Source organism: Tachyglossus aculeatus, chromosome 7, assembly GCF_015852505.1.
Source record: "Tachyglossus aculeatus isolate mTacAcu1 chromosome 7, mTacAcu1.pri, whole genome shotgun sequence".
NCBI lineage: Eukaryota > Metazoa > Chordata > Mammalia > Monotremata > Tachyglossidae > Tachyglossus > Tachyglossus aculeatus.
In genome coordinates, this window is record NC_052072.1 from 28,684,473 (window position 1) to 28,706,782 (window position 22,310).

At 48.2% G+C, this 22,310-nt stretch overlaps 1 protein-coding gene across 7 annotated transcripts in view; it reads right to left on the reverse strand.

The window, feature by feature from the left end:
- The window catches only part of PPP1R12B (protein phosphatase 1 regulatory subunit 12B), a 282,648-nt gene that overhangs the window by 3,136 nt on the left and 257,202 nt on the right, over positions 1-22,310 (reverse strand). For 3 of the 7 annotated variants that reach the window (XM_038748883.1, XM_038748879.1, XM_038748885.1), the window contains 4 exons: positions 21,282-21,386; positions 16,431-16,484; positions 14,366-14,416; positions 2,504-2,685 (listed from right to left, as the gene is read on the reverse strand). In XM_038748883.1, the coding sequence (XP_038604811.1) occupies positions 2,551-2,685; positions 14,366-14,416; positions 16,431-16,484; positions 21,282-21,386 (345 nt within the window). In that variant the 3' untranslated portion in view covers positions 2,504-2,550. The remainder of the gene's footprint in view (positions 1-2,503; positions 2,686-14,365; positions 14,417-16,430; positions 16,485-21,281; positions 21,387-22,310) is intronic. The other 4 variants (XM_038748884.1, XM_038748882.1, XM_038748888.1 and 1 more) reach the window with 2 other exon arrangements.

The window sequence follows — 22,310 nt, forward strand, 5'->3', positions numbered from 1 at the left end:
CTGTATTGAAGAGGTTTTTTGGATCAGCCAGTTCCATCTTTGATGCGGGTTGTGCCCTCAATTCTTAAACCATCCCATTGCTCTCTGAGGCCACAACCCGGGGACTCTGCAGTCTGCATATCAGTGCAATTCAAAAAGCAATATTTCCATAATGGGTTTCTGTAAGCGGGAGAGAGGTTATATATGGCAGTGGATTGCATTTCACTGCTAGCAGCTCATCAAATCTGGGCCAAGATGTTTTTTTTTTCCACAAACTAAATTCACCGAGTCTTGGTGATTTATTTTCATATTAAGGACTCTAATGCTTTGAGAGTGAGGAAAGAGAGAAGAGGGAGAGGAAGAAAGAAAGATAGAGGGGGTGGGGAGGAGGACAAGCCAGTTTCTCCAGCTGCACTATGCTACAGTTGACATTTTAGGGAGTGTCTGAAAGTACACGAAATGGAATGCACAAGTTATGAAAAAACGCCATATCCAGTTAATTTGGTTCTCCAAAGATGAGGACGGAGGGCAGGGGGTGGAGGGACAGTGGGAGGGGAAGGACGGAATCAAAGGGCATTGTTTCAAGTTAGTAAATACGCCTTGGCCAAACGGAATTAACAAAGTGCCAACTCCTTTTGAAATATTCCACGTCCACAAACCCACTTACAGGGAAAACAAGGCAACTGCCTTGTAGAGACCTGGAATCCTGCAAAGAGGAGGCCAGGGCAAGGAGGGAGGAAGGGAGGGGAGAAGGGAGCCGAAGGGAAGGGAGAAGGGTTGCAGAGCTCCCACTGTTCCCTGCCAAAAGCCTTTGTCAATGGGTGGCCAGCCCGCTGCCTAGATTCTGTTTCCACCGTCTTCTTACAAGGTGCAAGTGGGGGTGGCAGGGCAAGAACCTATTCCACCTCAACTCTGGCAGCTTGGCCCAGGCACAAAGCCATTCCCTAATGAAGCAAGCCATGTCCCCAAACGGATTGGGGCAACACATAGCTCTAACCCAGGGCTGGGCACAATCACGGCTATATGCTGGATCTGGCTGCCCAATCTCTTCTGCCCATCGTGGCTCTTATTTACCTCCCAGCTGACCACAGATACAGTCAGAATCCCTTCCCATCACTGCTCTCAGGGTCACAGTGTCACCAACACATATGCCGCTGGATGAAAGCCCATCAGGTTGCCACAGGTGGAAGTGACCGCCCTTTCGCCGGTTAACTCCCCCAGGCTAAAATAATCATCCGTCTTTGCTCTAATGCATTAGGTCCATGTTAATGCAGGCAGCAGACAAGATGATATCCTGGCAGCACAGTCCACATCCTGATTTCACAGAGTGGCGGCGGCTCGAGTTCGCCAAGAGAGACAAGGGAGATGATGGACGTTCTGAGATACCCGTTAGGTGGTAAACGGTCCTCTGAAAATTAATCTTGGCAGGGTGGAAGATGTTGCTTAGGTGCCATGAGAGCAATGGGCTAGGATTCCTTTTTCATTTCCTCAGCTGGGCCAGAGGCAAAGAACTTGAGGACATGACCCGGGGCAGGGAATCATCGCTTGTCTTGTTTCTACTAACAACATAACAGATGAGGTAAGAAACGCCCACCCAGGACCCTCTTCTAAAGATGCATGTTCTCCTAAACTCGAGGCTCTCAGATATCTTGAGACTCAATTTCAATGAATCATTTAAGATTTTGCCTTTTGACATTGTGGTCGGGAAATGATTACAACAACTAAATAACAGTGTCCCAGAATGTGTTCGCGCTTCCCTTTCAATGTTCCCACTCCTTGTTGATATTATCTCCAGGCGGATATTAGCTCAGCTCATATGGAAATTGTATGCTTCAGATCTAGTGGTATCAGTTGCCAGCTACCAACGCCAAAATCAAAAGCAAACAGGCAAAACCAAGGAGGGGCCAGCATCAGGACTAATTAATCCTTTGCTGGAAATGAAAAATCTCAGTCCACAAAGAGAAGTCTCTGGCTGGCGGCAACTCTTCCCTTGAGCTGAGCCAACCAGGTCTCTGTATGGTGGTCTTCTTGCCCTTTAAGCCAGGGAGGAAATCAAATTCCCAGCAAGCCACTTCTTGGTTTCCTTTAGCAGTCTTTCAGTCTCCCCAGCTTTGCGGTGGTTCCTCTGGACAATCTGGGACCCGAAGAGCGTTTGTGACGGAAGAGACTCCTGTGCACAGACCGTTTCTCGGTCCTCCCACTCAAAGCAGGTGCGGCCTCCAGGACCAGAAATCTGAAAAGAATGGTAGCAGGCATCTCCTGGGAAGGTGGAGAGAGAGCAACGACTCTCTGGGGAAAGGAGCCGGCGTGGAGGGCTGACTGACGCCTTGTTCGCATCCACTATCAGAAGATTCGGGCTTGATGCCTCCTTTTTTTTCAAAGCTCCAGCCGCCCTTCCCTGCCCTCTTCCCCAGCCCTTCAGGCCCAAGCTGACCCACCCTTTTCTAGGGCCTCTGTGAGCGAGGCCCCAGATGGGGTGGGGAGGTGAAATTAGGCCTCGGGGGCAGACAGTACGAGGACAGACCTGCCTGGAGTGAAGGAGGGAGGTGAGGTGGAGAGGAGGGGACTGAGCTAGAGCTCCTGGGTCTCCGAAGGCTCGATGGACTCTGAGAGCCTGGCCACCACCCGGGTCAGGGCCCTGTTTTCGGCCTGGAGCTGCTCGTTCATCTGCCTCAGGGTTTGAATCTGTTTAAGCTGGTGGAGGTTCTGCAGAGAGTGAGACATGGAGGGGACAGACGGACAGACGAGACAAGAGACACAACAGACCAGAGGAGATAAAAAGGAGGACAAGGAAATAATGTGACTTTTTAAAAATTTCTTTAGTTGGCATGCCACAACAGAAAGGAGGAAGCTGGGAATGAAAGCAAACAGGAGAAACGACAGGAGGGGGCTGGACAAAGCCAAGCACGGCAGGTCAGGAGTAATTGCCGGAGGGACAAAGCCCCATCCCTACACTGAACATAACCCACCTGAGGATGGCTCAAAGCACTATGAGTAGGCCCCAGTTTGGTACCTGCTGTCAACAGCAGCTTGGAGCTCTTCTCTGCAGCCACCTGTCCATGTCCAGAGAATCTATGGGACCAGTCAATTAAGCTAAGTCATTGCCCACAGGGCCCTGGTTGGGAACCTTTCCTTTCCAAAGTAAGGGAGGGAGGGAAGGAACTTTTCGCAGAGTACAGAAATTGTTCTTTGGTTCAGAGATGCTCTTGTTTGGGCTTGGCTTGACAACTCTAACCAATGGCCTACTAACTCACATTGCCCCTGATCACCCCTGCTTCCTATCCTCTTTGCTTGAGTTCTGCGCCCTCTGTTTTCTGCCACCTCCTCCTTTACTCCTCCAATTTTTAATAATAATAAGAATAATAATTATGGTACTTATCAAGTGCTTACGATGTGCCAAGCACTGTGGTAGATATAAGTTAATCAGGTTGAACACAGTCCCTGTCCCACTTGGGGCTCACACTCTTATCCCCAGTTTTCACAGATAAGGCAACTGTGGCCCAGAGAAGTGAAGTGACTTGCCCAAGATCACACAGCAGACACGGGGCAGAGCCAACATTAGATCTCAGGTCCTCCTGACTCCCAGTCTCAGGCTCCATCCACTAAGCCAGGCTGCTTCATTTAAGTTATTGTTTTAACAAATGCTACCTCAGTGTTCCCTGGATAGGGTCTTAAACTTTCCAGGGGAATGGGGCAGCATATGGAAGGAAGCAGATGACCCAAGAACCCGGTGCTCAAACATCAGGACTATGTGAACTGAGGACAGCTGGGAGAGTCCAGACAGCCTAACAATGTTGAGCAAGTGACAGCCATGAAAGCCAAAGTTAATTTTGTTCAGATAATCGGGTGCTCTACAGGTTGTCCTCCTCTAGCTCTCTCTCTAGTCTTCAAGTCCCTCTAATCTGTAAGCGCTTTGCGAGTGGGGTACGTGACTACCAACTCTGTTACACTATAATACTCTTCCAAGCGCTTAGTACAGTGCTCTGCCCACAGCCAGCACTCAATAAATACCACTATTGATCATATGGGGGAATCCAAGGCTAACACGGCTGCAGACAGCAGCTTCTGCAGCCTCAACTAGAGCAGAGCTGGAAAAGATTAGGGCTACAGTCTGGGAAGACCAAGGCTGCGAGGGGATGTGATCGAAGATTATAAAATTGTGGTAGGTGTGGACAGGGCGAACAGAGAACTGCTGCTCATTAAATCTCAATAAGGGCACCCACTGAGGCTTGAAAGTGACAGGCTCAAAATAAACTGAAGAAAATACTTATTCACATAGCTTCGTGGCAAGCCTGTGGAATTAATCATCACAGGAGGCTGTTGGAAAATATCGATAGGTTCAGCAAGGGCTTGGATAAATTCACGGATAAGCTGTTCTGTAGTGCTTAGGGAGAATGTTAGGGATGTCAGAGAGAAGGTTCTGAACCATGAGGATGGATGTTAAGGAGGACAACCATCACACTCCCCCTCTATTTACTTGTATTGATGTCTGTCCCCCGCAACTCTAGGTTGTGAGCTTGTGGTGGGCAGGTAATGTCACTGTTTATTGTTGTATGTACTTTCCCAAGCGCTTAGTACAGTGCTCTGTGCACAGTAAGCGCTCAATAAATACGACTGAATGAATAACCAGTCCACGATACTGTTGAAGTGAAAACACCAGACTGGGCGGACCATAATCATCATCATCATAATTGCACTGCTTTTGTTCCAACAGTCTCTCAATCAATCAGTGGAATTTATTGAGCACTTACTATGTGCAGAGCACTGTATTCAGTGCTTGGGAGAACACAATACTACAAGAGTTGGCAGACAAGTTCTCTGCCCATAAGGAGCTTATATCCAGCATTTAGAACAGTGTTTGGCACATAGTAAGCACTTAACACATACCAACATTATTATTATTATTAATATTATCTAGATGGGGAAATCACAACTTCTCTGAGCCTCAGATTCTCTCCTGCTCTGATTGCTACATCCAGAGGTCTGGAGACATAACATTTTGTGGGGATTGGTGATCTCCAGAAAGCCGGCCTGTGGAGGCAGGCCAAAGGGAGAATGCGAACCCCAGCTCTCAGGTACAGTAACAAAGGTCTAAATGGAAAAGGGAGGGTGTGGTGGGATTCCTGACCTAGCAGAACCACTGGCCTTCCCTTTCCACCTCCTTCAGACCCATACACACTCTAGAAAGCTAGAGTGTCCTTCCCAACTTTCCTCCCAGCCTGGCAGTGATATTCCCGGGCCTGGTGGGCCAGCCTGTGATGATAACCTGTCATGTGGCCCTTCTATTATCACAGGATGGGCTACCTCTAACACTTCATGCCCCGACTAAACATTCTCTCTTATCCTGACTCCCACAGAGTCTGGGAGCTTGGTGAAGTTTTCACAGGCAAACTCACAGTCTGTGAAACATGGCAGAATGGTAAGAGCTGCCGGGCTACGAAATGACAGGAGATGATAAAGCAACAGCCCTGGCTCATCTGGAGAGCTGATGTTGAGCACAGGACCCCATCCACCATTCTAAGTCTGGTCCTGAACTGCTTCTCTCGAATTTCCACTAACTCAGCAAGAGGCCAATCCTCAAATAAAGACTACTCTGCTTCCTTCCCATCTTGGGTCCTGCCTAAGAAAACACGTCTGGTTGTGTTCCTCTGGGTGATACTTATTCAACAGCACTGTTTTCTGCCTCAATTCCGAGCAAGGTGGTAAAACCATTACGAGGTCACATATATTTTTCAACCTCACCTTCCTTCCCCTCACTCATTCACCTGATCTAAACTGCAGTTCACTAAGAATGGTCAAGGGACAAAGCTGTGAACCAGTCTATTGACTTTCTGATGGAAGTTAAGGAACTTACTGGCTGGGGCTGTAAAATTAGCCCTCACACATACACCACCCAGGGCATAGTAAATAGAAGAGATGTGACAGTGAACAAAAAGGAAATAAAATCTACCAGCAAGGATCTGAATGCCTGAAATGAAAGATCAGACCAATTAGAGTTGCTCTGAGGTGAAGCGGCATAGAATGAAAGACAGCAAAACAAAGACAAAAGGGGAATAACAAGCACAGCTGAACTGCCCAGAATCTCGAGTACTACCAGAGATGAACCTGGTCATCCTGAAAAGAAGACACAAAAGCCAAACAGCCTGACTGGCGGTCAGCGAGCAGCAACCAGGCAAGTCATTTTACCCACTTCATGCTCTCCAAACACGGAAAAACCAAAAGAGCCACATTCATGGGGATGCAAAAGACAGGGGAAATCAAAGGAGAAAGTGGAGCCCAATGAACAAATGAACAGGAACCGTCCGATTCTCGATTTTACTTGGTGTTTATAAAAAGTCTAAGCATGCCACACGATAAATGTAGTTCTGGTAAGTCATCCTTCCTCCTAAGAGGCTCATACACACTACCCAAGATTCCCCAGTCATGCATGCAGATGCCTGTAGGGAGAGACAGAAGAGTCGCTGGTGAAGAGATTTCCGGAAGTCAGGAAAGGACCTGGGGTGTGGCTCGGTGGGTTGTTTTGGAAAGCAATTTTGGAAGCAGGGAGCCGGGAGGACGGTGGGAGAGCGGGAAGGAGAGAGGGGAGGAGGTGAGGGAGGTAATGGCGAGAGGGACAGAGCTTAGCCAAAGACCGTAGATTCAACTGCCAGGCTGGTAAGGCTTCTCAAGCAACAGGCTGAAAATATCACAGGCAAGAAGGTCCCTGGCAGGAAGCCTCATTATGACACTGCAGGGGGTTGATTTTCTGGGACCACATTGTGTGGGGATCACCAGAAGGGAGGGAGGATGATCAAGCATGGGGAGGAAGATGTATGCTGGACCTCAGAGGGAGTCCTGGTGACTTAGAGTACAAAAGTATCAAGTTCTTTGCAGCATTATTCCGATACGTTGGAGAAACCAGCAGCTCAAGCCTTCTCCGAGTTAGAACAGCCATGAGATGACACCTGTACCTTTTCAAGTTACTTTAACAGTAGCTAAATTGGGGCTGAGGACCAATCTGACCTATCCACCTCCAAGACTCCAATTCTTTCCCCTCTGTCACTCGCTGCCCCGTGTCAAATGCAACTTGGTCGCCTTCACAATCTCTTAGCTGTGGCTCGAAAAGCCACAGTCTCTAGTTATCTCCAGGGCCTCCGATATCTGCAGGATCTGGCCTTGTCTCTCCACCCTTCCCACCCCCTGAACCATATCTACCTCCCACATGGGTCCTAGTAGCCTGAAGCTTCTCTCTAATGTGGAGATGCAAAACCAGCCTTACAATGTTTCAGGTCTGTGGTTCTGGCATCAGCTGCAGAAAGTCCCCTGATAGTAGTCCCAGACTACCTTTACTGCTTTTAGAACCCTGGAGAGGCTGTGATGGTTGGTAACTAATAGGTATTTTTTTCTGGAGCAGTGAGGAGCCCGAGGACTCTCACCTCCAAGAACAATTCTTTTAGTTGTCTTGGCACTGTTGTAGTAGTTTGATAATTATGATATTTATTAAGTGCTTACTATGTGCTAAGCACTGGGGTAGATACTAGAGAATCAGCGATCAGACACAGCAGGGCTCCCAGTCTAAGAGGGAGGTTGAACAGTTCTTTTATCTCCATTTTACAGATGAGGTGACAGGAATAGAAAAGTAAAGAGATTTGCCCAAGGTAACACAGCAGCAGGTAAATGGCAGAGCCAGGACTAGAACCTAGGCCTCCTCACTCCCAGTTCTATGAGTTTTTCACTAAACCACCCTGCCTCCCTTGGTGACTCTGGTGCTTGTGATTGTTGTAATCCATTATTACCTTTGGTTTTTTTTTTTTTTTTTTTATCTTTCTCCCCAGTCTGGACTGTGAGCCCCATTGCAACTGTGTCTAAGCTGTTCTTCCTGTATCTACCCCAGCACTTAATACCATAACTCACTAGGACTGTAGGGAAAATGTGCAGGTCTGTTTTCTCCCCTCAGCTCACTGTACAGGAGAACCCGAAATATAGCATTCGGATTCCCGTCCTGCCACTACGCGGCAAAGGTAGCCCGTGGGTACCTATTTCTAACTTGACTTCTTAGTGGGAGCCAGAAGCTTTCCAGGCCTGTCAAACACATTTCCCCAGAAGGTAACTGGAACCTAGAGGCTTGGGGGCCCAGGACCGTTCTGGGCTAGTGCGCTTTGGGCCCAAGAAACACAGGGGAATCCATAGGAAGATGGGGGTAAGCTTGCCCGGTGATTCTAATTTGAGTGAGTCTACTAACCAGCTTTGTGTACAAGGGCTGGACATTCTCAAGTGAACTACAGCTCATTATTTAGAAAAACAAGACAAAACAAAAAACTAAGCCCCTTCCCCAACACAACCGCCCCCACCAAACCCAAACTCCACTTGGGTGGGAAAGAAAGTACTGAATGGCCTAGTATAGGATGCTTCAAGCCCAACAGCTCAAAGAAAGGAAAAGCATCACAACATCAATCTTGCAAGACTTGATGAATATGATTATTAATGAAATGTCACCATTATTATTATTATTACTTAAAAATGCTTACTATGCGTCAAGCATGGTTCTAAGAGCTGGAATAGATGCAAGTTAATCAGATTGAACACAGTCCCTGTTCCACATGGGGCTTGCAGTTTAGGAGGGAGAACAGGTATTTAATCTCCATTTTTCAGATGAGGAAACTGAGGCGCAGGGAAGTTAAGTGGCTTGCTCAAGGGGATACACTACCAATTGGAAGAGCTGGGATTAGAATCCAGCTCTTTCCACTAACCCATGCTGCTTCATTAGGATTAGGGCCCTGGGGCTACTGAAGGGCCACTTACTGAATAAACTCTCCACACCTAATGTCAGGAGACAACTCTACCTGTTGGCCTTGAAGAATTAACCAGGGAGATTTCCTTACCTCACTGACCCTCTGCGTTCTGAATTCTGTTGCTTGACAGGGAGCGGGAAACACCAAACCCAATGCTATTCAGCTGCTGTTTCTGCCCTAACTAAAGGCTTATGTTATGCTTTTGTTGCCAACTTGTACTTCCCAAGTGCGTAGTACAGTGCTCTGCACACAGTAAGCTCTCAATAAATACGATTGAATGAATGAATGAAAGGCCAGTGGTCCTTCTCAAAGGCCCGATTTCTATGCAAAACCCATGGGCTTGAGTCGGAACCAGTGAGGAGGCTGGGTCTCTGCTAGGCTGTCTGCTTTAAAGCCCTCCTTGGGTCACACCTGGCCTGGGGGTGAGGCCAGGATGAACCACCACAAGGCTTCTCAGTCTGGTGGGGTTCCTCAAAAATCTCCAGTGGCTACCAGTCAACCTACGCATCAGGCAAAAACTCCTCACTCTCGGCTTCAAGGCTGTCCATCACCTCGCCCCCTCCTATTTCACCTCCCTTCTTTCCTTCTCCAGCCCAGCCCGCACCCTCCGCTCCACTGCCGCTAACCTCCTCACTGTGCCTCGTTCTCGCCTGTCCCGCCGTCGACCCCCGGCCCACGTCCTCCCCCTGGCCTGGAATGCCCTCCCTCCGCACATCCGCCAAGCTAGCTCTCTTCCTCCCTTCAAAGCCCTACTGAGAGCTCACCTCCTCCAGGAGGCCTTCCCAGATTAAACCCCCTCCTTCCTCTCCCCCTCCTTCCCCTCCCCACAGCACCTGTACATATGTTTGTACATATTTATTACTCTATTTTACTTGTACATATTTACTATTCTATTTATTTTATTTTGTTAGTATGTTTTGTTTTGTTGTCTGTCTCCCCCTTCTAGACTGTGAGCCCGCTGTTGGGTAGGGACTGTCTCTTTATGTTGCCAACTTGGACTTCCCAAGCACTTAGTACAGTGCACTGCACACAGTAAGCGCTCAATAAATACGATTGAATGAATGAATTAATTAATGGTGGCCGCTGCAGCCCTCCCCGCTTCAGGGGTTTGGAGTAGGGCAAAGTAGCTGAGGCAGTGCGGTATAGAGGCACTGTTCAGGAGTCCCCTGGGGACCGCTGGGATATCAGTCCAGTAGTCAACATCATCATCAATCGTATTTATTGAGCGCTTATTATGTGCAGAGCACTGTACTAAGCGCTTGGGAAGTACAAATTGGCAACATATGGAGACAGTCCCTACCCAACAGTGGGCTCACAGTCTAAAAGGGGGAGACAGAGAACAAAAGTAAACATAGAAACAAAATAAAATAAATAGAATAGTCCACAGGGCACCTTCTGTGTTTGGGGAAGTGAGCCCTGGACCCACTGTGGGCTTGGATGCTGAAGTCCGGGGTCAAATTTGGAAGATGCCAAGCACAGGGTGGGCGGAGCGGGTGCAGCTGTGGACAGCTTGTTTGTTGCCAGCCTAGACCAGCCTCAGGGATCCTGGGAAGAACAGATCATTTGTGGGGCCACTTTGAGCGTTTGGCTATCTGGCTGGAGACTCCTGAGGTTGGTGGGGAGCCTAGGCCAAATGAGACACCTGGATCAAGCCATCTCTAAGAGAATTCTTGGGATGGGAGCCTGGCAGGGCTGGCGTGAAACACCACTGGAAACCCAGAGTAGTCCAGTACTGTGGCTGCTGCTGGAGCACTCGCCGTGGTCGTGATTGTTACTCTTGGACTCCGAGCTGCAAGGTACCTCTAGTCACGGTAACCCAGCTGAGCTTAGTTTTCGTTTTTATGTTGTCTTAGTGTTTTGTTTCATCTCTCTTTATGTATCTGTTGCCAGTCCCCTCTCTCCCCTTTGATTTTTTAGATGGTGAACTCCCCTGAGGGTGAGGGACCATGCTTAATTCCCATTTCTGTATTCTTTCCCAGTGCTTAAGTATAGTGCTCTATGCAGAGTAAGCACTTAATAAAAACCATTACTACTACTACTAATAATAATGATGACATTTGTTAAGCGCTTAACTTTGTGCCAGGCACTGTACTAAGCGCTGGGGTTGATCCAAGCAAATCGGGTTGGACACAGTCCCTGTCCCACGTGGGGCTGTCTCAGTCCTCATTTTACAGACGAGATAACTGAGGCCCAGAGAAGTGAAGTAACTTGTCCAAGGTCACACAGCAGACAAGTGGCCAAGCCGGGATTACAACCCGTGACCTTATGAGTCCCAGGCTCATGCTCTATCCACTATACCATGCTGCTTCTCTACTTCCTCTACTCTATTATTACATCTACTTCCACCACCACAACCACTACCACTGAGCCCACCCAATGGGTCTGGGCCAGAACTGAACAGATCGCAGAATTCAGGGAGAAAAACATTGAGCTGAAAACTGCTTGGCTCACCCTGTTTCTGCTTCCATGTCAAGTGACCATGTATACCATGGACTTCAGTGTCTTAGTCCAGAATACTAAATCTTCATAAACTCACACGTTCAGATGGGCCAGAGGGTAGAAAGAACAGGCAAGGCAGGGCAAGGGATGATGATGGTGGCATTTGTTAAGCGCTTACTGTGTGCAGAGCACTGTTCTAAGCACTGGTGGGGATACAAGGTGATCAAGTTGTCCCACGTGGGGCTCACAGTCTTAATCCCCAGTTCACAGATGAGGTAACTGAGGCTCAGAGAAGTTAAGTGAAGTTAAGTGAAGATGAGCAGTCTCTCTCCTCCTCATGTGGTGTGAGCTAGGGGAAAGAGCACAGAATTGGGAACCAGGAGACTTGGGTTCTTGTCCCAGCTCTGTCACTGGCTTGATGTATGGCATTGGGAAAGTCACTGAACCTCTTTGGGCCTTAGTTTCTTCTTCTGCAAAATGGGAATTAGATAGATGGTGAGCCCGGTGTGGGACCAGGACAGTGTCTAATCTGATAATGTTATTTCTTAGCCCACTATAAACGCTTTTAAACTGCCATCATTATTATTATGGGAACTGTGATTTTCAATTCCCACCTTTTAGGAGGGAGAAGAGTGGGTATGAACTCAAGTTCCCTGGCATCCTTAGGCATTTTGCAAGGGCTCCTCCCTTCAATGGTGTCACTGCTCTACTCCATTTACATTTCTAGCTCAGGGCTTCACGTCTGTTTATAATGAGCAACGCCGAAGGCGGAGGGAAAAAATGCAGCCAACAGCACAGTACAGATGGTCTGCTCAGGAAGCTTCACATTATCGATGAAGCCCCGAGGCAATAGGGGACAGGACAGATCTAATTCAGCATCAGGAACTTGTGACTCTCCATTCACCAGAGAGAGCAGAACAGAGGTACAGGGTTTAGATTCTGAAGCCTGCATGAGAAAGTAGGAAGGTCGAGAGCAGTTGCTTCCCAACTCTTGAATGCTCTGTCCTCCCACTCTACTACCCCGAGGCCAGGAGAGCGAGGAGAAAGGTGGGCTTGTTCCCAGTACGGGTTTGGTGTCTTGCCAAATGAAAGAAAAAAGCCGCTAGCTGCTCCCTCTGGTTTGTTCCTGGTTGAGGCCTGGAGGCAGGGCACATGTTCAAGCCCAGCCAGGAGTGGGCTTGTGCCCGGGCATATTCCAACTCAACATGCCCAGGCACAGGCATATTCCAGCCTAATACGTCCATGCATGAAGACTCCACAGCCCACCTGGACTGACATAAGGTAAAGATGCTCTGAGCGGAGGCCTGCCATCTTAGCTCTCTAGCCCTCAAGGATCACCCACAGGGAGCACAACTTTGCGGGTTCTCTTACTGGGGCCTCTTGGCTACTATGAGGGGTTCACCCAGTCCTCGTGGCTGGCAGCTCAAGGTGTGCCATGTCCCTGATGAAATACCCCCACGCATCAATTTCCCTCTGATGTTCACTGTGAGCCCCAAGTCGGGCAGGGACCGTGTACAACCTTAGCACTAGTACAGTGCTTTGCACACAGTAAGCGCTCAATAAACACGATTGATTGATTAAGAACTGGGGTAGATGCAAGATAATCAGGTCAGACACAGTCTCTATCTCAGATGGGGCTCACGGTCCAAGTTGGAGGGAGGAGGATTTAATCCCCATTTTACAGATGAGATAACTGAGGCCCAGAGAAGTTAAGTGACATGCCCAAGGTCACACAGCAGGCAAGTGGTGCAGCTGGGATTAGAACCCAGTTCTTTTGACTCTTTCCTCTAGGCCACACGGCTTCCCTGTTAATCTCGCTCGTTAGATTGTAAGCTCCTTGAGGGCAGGGACTTCGTCTTACTTTTGTGGCACTCTACCAAAGGCTTCAGTGCCCACGGTAGGGGCTCAATCAATTCTACTGATGGACTGACATTGTAGGTGAGAGGGGTGCTTCCCCCTTTCTCTGGAAACCTGTGAGGTCACAAGAGCATTTCCCTATTTTCCAATGGGGAATATTGGAGAGCAGGTTGGCCCAGTCACTATACAAAGGGCGAGCAGCTTCCAGAGTACTTCGCCCAGTCACGTCGGACCAATGTATTCAGGATCTCCTGTTCTCAAACGGAGGAAATCCTATGCTTATTGAAATGAAAACCTTGTTGGACTGAAAAAGAAGATGAACAAATCATGACAAAACAGGCCAAAGCCAGATGCTGGGTGATGGTGGGCGTGCCCCCCATGGGCTGGTGCTGGGTTCTCCACAAACCAGGCACATATCTGTGGCCCTAAGCAGTCCTCTCTACCCATCTGACCCAACACAACAGCAGTAGCAGGTGGTCTGCCGACCTCCAGAGCTCACAGTGGTATAGACGTTGGACCAGGCGTGATGACTTGGGGGATAGATGGGGGCTTGGTTGCTGGGTGATGGGGGCCAAAAGAGGTGGGGTGGGAGACAGAGGGGAAGCAAAAAAGCCAAGACAGGGGTCGGGGACTGGGGAGGGGGCCTGAGCTTGCTTGCAAAGAGCAGAGCAGGGTGGGGATGCTGAGCATTCCAGATCACTGGCAACAGCGAGAGAGAGAAAATGAACAATCCATGAATAAATCTCCATTCTGGTTCAGGGTGATTCTCGGTGCTCCCTCCAGCAACATGCTGAAAAGGGAAGAAGGAGATGCATGAAAAAGCTGTTGCCCCGGTAAGAATCCCCCATGGTCCCAGCGTGCTTGTCTACGGGGCCAAAAAACCAGGCCTGGCCTGCATCCAGGCACCCAGCCCCATGATGGGGGGGTGGGGGGCGGGGGGAGAAGGGGGGAGAAAAGCCATCTCACAGTGAGCTTTAGAGTTCCACTCACGTCCTTTTCCAGACCGCCGGAGGTCACCCCTTGAAAACAAAGGAAGTGTTAGTTTCAGAAAGCGGTCATGGATGGCCACAGCGGACGTGGTGACTAATCAGCACGCATGTGGGGCGGATGTGGGATCCCAGGGCCAGCACGTTCACGACCTCGATACAGCGACTCTCGGGGCACCTGAGAGAAACATCCCCTGGTCCTCCTTACCTTGCCCAGAATCTCTTCTCCAGGGCACACATTGCCAAAAGACTTTGGAGGGGAAATGAAACATCCTGCCCTGGTAGATACTCAAAGATCACGTGAAAAAGGAGAAAAATAAAAACTCTTCATACCTTCATCTCCTCCTCCATTTCAGACATTTTCCGCTCCAGGGCCCTTCTCTCCTGAGGGGGAGAAAAAAAAAATTACACACATTTAGATGAGGCAATTGAATTCCAAATGGGTTGCAGGTTGTCGTTGCTTTTTTTCTTTGGGGAAAAGCCGGTCAGGTCGCTTCAGGGCAAACCCCGGCCATGTTTCGGGGTTGGTAGACCATTCTGGAGGAAATAGGAGGAAGACCCGCCAACACTGGGATGTTACCAAGTGTTGTTGCTGCATCTCCCGAGATGGTAGAATTTTGTGGCAACCCTGCCATAGCCTGTGTCACTCTCCAAGTGCTGCTTGGCAGTTTTTGGCCCTTGTCACTCAGGCAGAAGCAGGTAATAGGAAGTGGAGGGGTGGGGACTCCAGGTTGGGGTAGGGACCAGGAAACGCTGGGGCAGGCTAGAAAAAGTTCTGAACTTCAGTGCTTTAGGCCAAATGGAGACTGTTGGCTGGAATGACAGGCAGAAGAGCCTGGCAGAAGTTGTTTGATGCTTGCTTTAAACCTTGTTTTCACTGCCATCTTCACCCCCTCCACTCAGCAGGAAGAACAGCATTATTCGTTTCACACTTGGCAGGCAGCCACCTCTGGGTAGGGCTGTCTCCAAACTTTCCATCGAGCTGCCAATTCTCCCGTGACCCAGAGGGGCAGAGAAGGTATACAAAGAGGCAGCATATAATCTTCTGGAGGGACAATGCCCGGGGCATCCTGGTGCACGAAATGACAATGATTTCAGCAGAGGGCCACTCACCCTACTTCAGAAGGCTGCTGAAGACTAGATCAAAACGCTCCCTAGTTCTCTCGGGGGACAGCGGAGGAGGGAAGTGGGGGATGAAGTCACAGAAGTGGCTTTACTTCTGTCCACACGACGGCTCCAGACCGGCTGTGAGCCTGCCATAAATGAACGCCAGGGACTGCCAGCTGCATCTGCTTAAAGTACTGTTATTTCTCTGTGGTCCCGAGGCACTTTCCCTTCTGAAAGGAAAGTTGACCCTGTCAAGGCCACTTCTCTGATCCCGAGGCACTTTCCCTTCTGAAACCTGGCTAGTCACGCTTGCTTCTTTCTGGTTCCAAGGCACTTTTTCACCTGGTTCCTGACTCGCCTGTCACGGCCGCTTCTCTCTGGTCCAGAGACACTTTTCTGCCTGGTCTCTGACTTGCCCATTGGTTGTCCCAGTTGCTTCTCTCTGGCCTTGAAGCACTTTCCCTGATAGCTCCTGGCTTGTTTCTGTCATGGTTCCTGAGGTGAGGCGAGATTTACAAGCTAAGGGGCCTAGAGAGATGGGATGGGCAGTTGGGGGAATGCAACCATGATGAGCCCTAAACTAAACAGATGGTAACGACAGAACCAGGAAAGCATGCGTAAGCCAGGCTCCAGCTCAGGTTTACCTATACAGAACCTACACAACTTCAGTTTCCACTCCAAGCATACAAAGTGCCAACTGAATCCCCTGAAATGCTCTCAAGCGAGAGCCCTAATCAGCCTGCAGGAGGGTGGCAGATGATCCAGAAATCCTCACTTAGGGTTTCAATAGGGCTCAGAAGACTGAGGAGTCTTTGTCAGTTAACATTTCAAGTCTCAAGATCTACTGAGATGGCTCAGGCCCCACTCAGTGATTCTGTCCTCAGCAGGAGAGACTGAGAAGTCACGGGATCACGGTGGTGATGGTGGAGAGATTCCAGTGGTTTGTAGAGCAAAATATGGAATGCTCTCTCTCCAATACAGGCTGGGGGAGTCCTGAGTGGAGGCAGAGGGATGGATGAACTGACCTTTAAGAGTTCCTTCCCATTTGAGAAGGAGAGCAAGCAGGAAACTGTTGGCAATTCTGAGATTGCCAAGAGGATTGGAAATCAAATTCCTGCCCCCGGAGTCAGGAGAAAAGAATTTATTATCATCCTGAGGACAAAATGTGGCAGTTCTCCTGCCTCTTTAAAGGAAAATTTTTCCATTGGCTTGTACTACAAAGTCGGCGAGAGTCAGAAAAGACAAGGTTACGGAACAGAGGGGAAGGAGATAAAGACGCCTGTACACGTACCCTTTTCTCCATCTCCAGCATCGTCGACCGGTCAGAGCTTTTCTCTTGTTTCTGCTGTTCAAATGGAAAATACTCAGTTTATTATAAGCAAATATACTGAAGGAAAGAGAAAGCTCTGCCAGTGCTGACAATTTTTTCACACCAAGCCTCCTCTCCTACCCTCCCCCTCTGCATGACATCAATAAATGGGGATTGGGGCTCTGGCTTAATGCTGTTCACAAACGGCTTTGTGGGTCTGAAGAGGTTCCTTTTGCAGTCATTCAATCCCTCATTCCCTTCCCCCTCCCAACCATTCTCTTCTCCCTAGACAAAATCTCCACTGTTCTGTTAATCTGTCTTGGTGTTTCTCCTTGTCTTGACTGAATTGAAGCACTGGCCCTCAGCCTAAAAGAAATCAGGCAACAGTGCCCAAATTAATTGTCCCTCCTTTCTACTCCTTTTGTTCAGAGTAATGAAGAAGACAAGTTACCAGAATCAGTGTTGCCTGGTGGATACAGCACAGCCTGGGAGTCAGAGGACCTGGGATCTAATCCCGGCTCTGCCACTTGTCTGCTGTGTGACCTTGGCAAGCCATTTCATTTCTCTGTGCCTCAGTCACCTTTTGTGTAAAATGGGAACAAAAACTGTGAGCCCTACATGGGGGACCAAGACTTTTTCCAATCTTATCTTCAATCTACACTTGTGCTCAGTACAGTGTCCGGACCATACTAAGAGCTTAATTACCATAAAACTAAAAAAAAAAAAAAAGACTTGTAAGGGTGGCAGTATTGTCTAACGGAAAGAGAGTGGGACTCTCAGTTTCCTCATCTGAAAAATACCCTTCCTAGCTCTTATCCCGGTCCTTCCCCAGATTTTCCTGTCACTGTAGACCATCATTCTCTATGTCTCACAAGCATTATCCTTGACTCATTTCTCTCAGCCAACCCACATATTCAGTTTGTCACCACATCCTGTCAGTTCTACCTTAGCGACATCTCTAGAATCCATTCCTTCCTCTCCATCCAAAGTGTGACCACACTGATCCAAGTACTTATCCTATCCCACCCTGACTACTACACATCAACTTTCTCACTGACCCTCCTGCTTCCAGCCCATACTTTATTTTGCTGCCCATTTCTAAAAACAGTTCAGCCCTGCCTTCCCATTCCTCAAAAACCTCCAGTGATTGGCCACGCATCACTGCATTAAACAGAAATTCCATACCGTCGGTTTTAAAGGCATTCAATCAGCTCTCTTCCTTCTACCTGGCCGCACTGAACTCCTACCACAATCCAGTCCGAATACTTCTTTCCTCTAACACCAAACTACTCACTGTACTTTTATTTCATCTATTTCACTGACAACTGCTCACTCTGGCCTGTAACTCCCTTCCCCATTTATATCCAACAGAGGTCATTATATTGATGCCTGTTTACTTGTATTCATGTCTGTCTCCCTCTGCTAGACTGTGAGCCTGGAGTGGACAGGGATTGTCTCTCTTTATTGCTGTATTGTACTTTCCAAGCACTTACTACAGTGCTCTGCACACAGTGAGTGCTCAATAAATATAATTGAATGAATGAATGAATATTTGCTCCACCTCCAAAGCCCTACTAAAATCCAATGCTTAGAACAGTCTTCTTGGCACATAGTAAGCACTTAACAAATACCATCATTATTATTATAATATCTCCAAGAAGCCTGCCCTAACTAAGCCCTCATTTCCCCTCCTCGCCCCCCATTTTGCATCTCCTATGCACTTGGATTTCATTCATTCATTCATTCAATCATATTTATTGAGTGCTTACTGTGTGCAAAGCACCGTACTAAATGCTTGAGAAGTACAACTTGGCAACATATAGAGACGGTCCCTACCCAACAACGGGTTCATAGCACTTGATATTCACCTCACCCCCAGCACTTATGTACTTATCCTTATACTCTGCAATTTCTGTAATTAATTTTAATGTCTGTCTCCCCTCTAAGCCATAAGCTCCTTGTACGCAGGGATGGTGCTGGCCAATTCTTCTGTGTTGTACTCTTCCTAGTCCTGAGTACAGTGTTCTGCACACAGTACGAGTACAATAAATACCATTGATTGCTTGACTGATTCACCTCTTACATTGTGAGTTATGTGGGTTGGGGATTCTGTCTGATTTGGTAGACTTGTATCGACCCCAGTGCTTGGCATACATTAAGTGTTTACTGAATACCATAATTAAATAAAACCCTTGGGAATCCTGCCCCTTTTTGGCTGCCTCTAATGTATCCCACCTGCTAAAGCAAACTCAGCTGGCTTGGACGGTATATCTTTAGTGATGTTCAGACACTTTCCCCAACAGGCAAGACAGGACAGGTTTTTTTTAGCAGCTTGCTGTCTTGCAGATTTTACAATTAAAACCAGTCCCTTAAATACCTGCTTTAGGATCCGTGCAATTCTTGCTGTTCAAGGTCGATATAGCTTGTCAAAGGAGACATAGCAATATTCCCTTCTCTGAATCTTAAAAATTAGAGTGCTCACCTTAAGCAGAGCATGATAAGCCCTGGAGTAGGCTACTGAAGATAACTGGGGGGAAAAGGGGTTATCCATCTGTCCTGAATGGTCTAAGCAGGGGATTGGCCCAGATAAAGGTCTTTTCTATCTTGGGGACTCGGCAAGGGCACTTCAGGAATTTTTCTCCCTGTTGTTTCAAATCTTGGTGGTGTCTTCTAAACAACAGCACACTCATAAACATCCAAGAATGCTCTCATTTTTGCTGCCAAAGAGCTCCTTAGCTACAGAGAGTTTTGCTATTTCTTTTAGAAAGACTCTACGATCGGTAAACAGTCCAAATCCAAAGGGCCAACATTTTTCCTCAACATTAGCGATCTGCACTGACGTGGCGCTCCAGAAGGATATTAACAACACAACCCAAGAGGGCAGTTCGCGGAAGAGCATGGGCCTCTTCCTCAGCACCGGGCAAGCTGTATATATTTGCGGTGCCCTCTGAGAAAGTCAACATCAGATGTTTGCCCGGCTGCCAGCTGTGGGATATGGGCCGGTGGAAAAACTGAGACACACTGAAGGTCATGAGAAACGTTATTTCTCAGCAGTCTTCACTGAGCAGACAAAAGCCAAAAGGAGAAGCTGGGTTATTCCTGTGAGGTTTAACCTTTCTTTCCCTGGTCTGCTAAATTACCTACATGAAACTGAAGTTGTGCAGAGGGTATGGGAGGGGGGGGGTTGGGATTTTACCAGAGTCAATGGAGCTAATATAGTCAGGCAGAGAGGTGGCAACTGTCAATCAGTGGAGTGAAACTGAATGAGGACAAAAGGAAAATTAGAACACCAGGCTAATCCCTGGATCAGACCAGTTGTCATCCAAGTCGTAACAGGATGCTAGGAGGAACCGTGTGATTCCTTCCTTGACATCCTCCATTAAAGAGCAACAAAAGGGATTCAAGAGATGGGGAATAGGCTTTCAATCAATTCATCAACCCACAGCATTTACTGAGTGCTCTGGGCAGAGCACTGTACTAAGTGCTTGGGGAGTACAATACAACAGAGTCAGGAGACAGGTTCCCTGCTCACAATGTTGCGGTCTACAGGAGCTTTCCAGATCCGCAGTTTCTCTATTTGGAAAAAGAGACAATACCTAGTTCTCAAGGGACACTGTGAGAATAAATGACGATGGAGTTGGAAATGTTTTGGGGCTTTTTGGAGGAAAAGTGTTAAATGTTCTCAAAATACTTATACTTTGGCTATACTTACGACATCAAAGCAATAAAGGAGAGCCCAACTTTCCCTGAAGTCATTCACTGTTCAAATATGATTAACATTACCCTCTGATTTGCAGAAGAGAGATTTGGTTTCACTAACTACCTGGGTTCTAATCCTAGCTCCACCACTTGTCTGCTGTGTGTCCTTGGGCAAGTCAGTTAACTTCTCTGTGACTCAGTTACCTCATCTGTAAAGTGGGGATTGAGATTGTGAGCCCCATGTGGGATATGGACTGTGTCCAACCTGATTATCCTAGCGCTTAGCACAGTGCCAGGCATATAGAAAGCACTTAGCAACTGCCTTATAAATTAAAAGAAAGAACTCCACCATGGGCTGGTTACTGTGGCAGTGACGTTCAGAGGACTCTCAGGCTATGCTCTAGCCCTTCCTTCACTGCTTAATAGCCTAACAATGCAGGGTCAAAGGATGAACAACGGACTGAAGAAGAGGAGAATGAATTCTCTGGGTCATAACCCTATTTCTCTTAAACTTTTTATCTGCCCATAGCCTGGTTTCTCTTAGGCCTAGGACTGGCTGGGGTTAAACTCTCAGCTACTCTCCCTCGTACTGCTGCTTGGAGGCTTTGGTTTTTCCCACGTGTGAAGGACAACACCTGGGCCCTCATTAGGAGCAGGTTCTGTCATCACCCCCCACCCACAACCTCTTCTGGAGTCCCTAAGTGTCGCACGGCCCGGCCCATGTTTCTTGGCGGTAGTCAGGCCCCCTCTGGGCCGCTCAGAGTTCTCTCCCTGCCCGACTATAACCCCTCTTATTCTTCGGGAGACACCCTTCCATACTGGCAAAGCAAAGCCTCTTTGCAAACCACTTTGGAGGATTTGGTGTTTCCTTCCCAAGCCTGGTGGGTTGTTTAGAAAAACAAATTAACTGCTAAACTTGGCCAGAAACTGCAGCATTCTCCAGAGCAGTTCCAAATGGAACATTTCCCAGTGCCGGGGTAGCCATCACTTAATTGCTTAGCCTTGATGAGAGGTCAGAATTTCAAACAATGGCTTCTGCCATAACGCTTCTGAGGAGGCCCCAGCTAAGAACGCACAGAGGGCCAGCCCAGTTGGCTTGCCACTCTGACCTCCCCTGGATTTACCCTTCCTCACCTGGGCCACCTTCTCCAGTTTGGATTTGACATCCGCCAGCTCCAGTTGGGCTTCCTGAAGTTTCGTTTTGAGTTTTTGGTTCTCCGTCAGGGCGCTCTCGTACAGCTGGAGGAGGAGAGGGGGAGAGCCTGAGTTACAGAACTGGCTGCCTTTTCAAGATGAGAAGAGCCTGAGTGGGTACACCAGCAGTTATTAATGCAACTCGAGTCCATCCTATTCATTCTGAAACTGTCCCAGCAACCTAAGACTTTCCCTCTCACCTTCCCTCTAGAACGGAACAGATGGAGTCCACCTAGCCAGCAGCATGGTGCAGTGGATAGAGCACGGGCCTGGGATCAGAAGGTCATGGGTTCTAATCCCGGCCCTGCCACTTGTCTGCTGTGTGACCTTGGGCAAATCACTTCACTGGGCCTCAGTTACCCCATCTGTAAGATGGGGATTGAGACTGTGAGCCCCTCATGGGACAGGGACCGTGTCCAATCCAATTTGCTTATATCCACCCCAGTGCTTAGTACAGTACCTGGCGCTTAAAAGATACCATAATTATTAAGTAATTAAAACTCACACCCGGGAAAGCCCAGAAAGAAGTCATTTAAAAAATACATATTTTTTCCTTTTGGTTTTTTGTTCTGCTTTTTAAAGAAAACTGCGTCAATCACTATGGGAAAGTCCTCTTCTCTCCCAGAAACAATTTCGATCTCCTAAACTCTACAGGGCATTTTTATTTCAGTCACTGATTTAGGAGTGGATTTCAACCAAGGATTAACTTTGAAGAAGCCTTTTGTGATGAGGTAGTGGCGTGTTTGTGGATTGCCACTCCTCCTATCAACAGCTGTTGGTTCTTGGGCGAGGCTGGATCAGAATGCAAGGCCCATCTTTCCGCCCTCTGCCCTAAATCCCATCTTGTGTCACTTTAACCGATTGGTAGGGTGATTCAGCAACCCCAACCTGAGGCATGACTACCCGTTGTGGATTTCCACACTCCTCCCCTCCCAGAGAGCCCAGATTTCCATCCTCCTTCCCCATAGC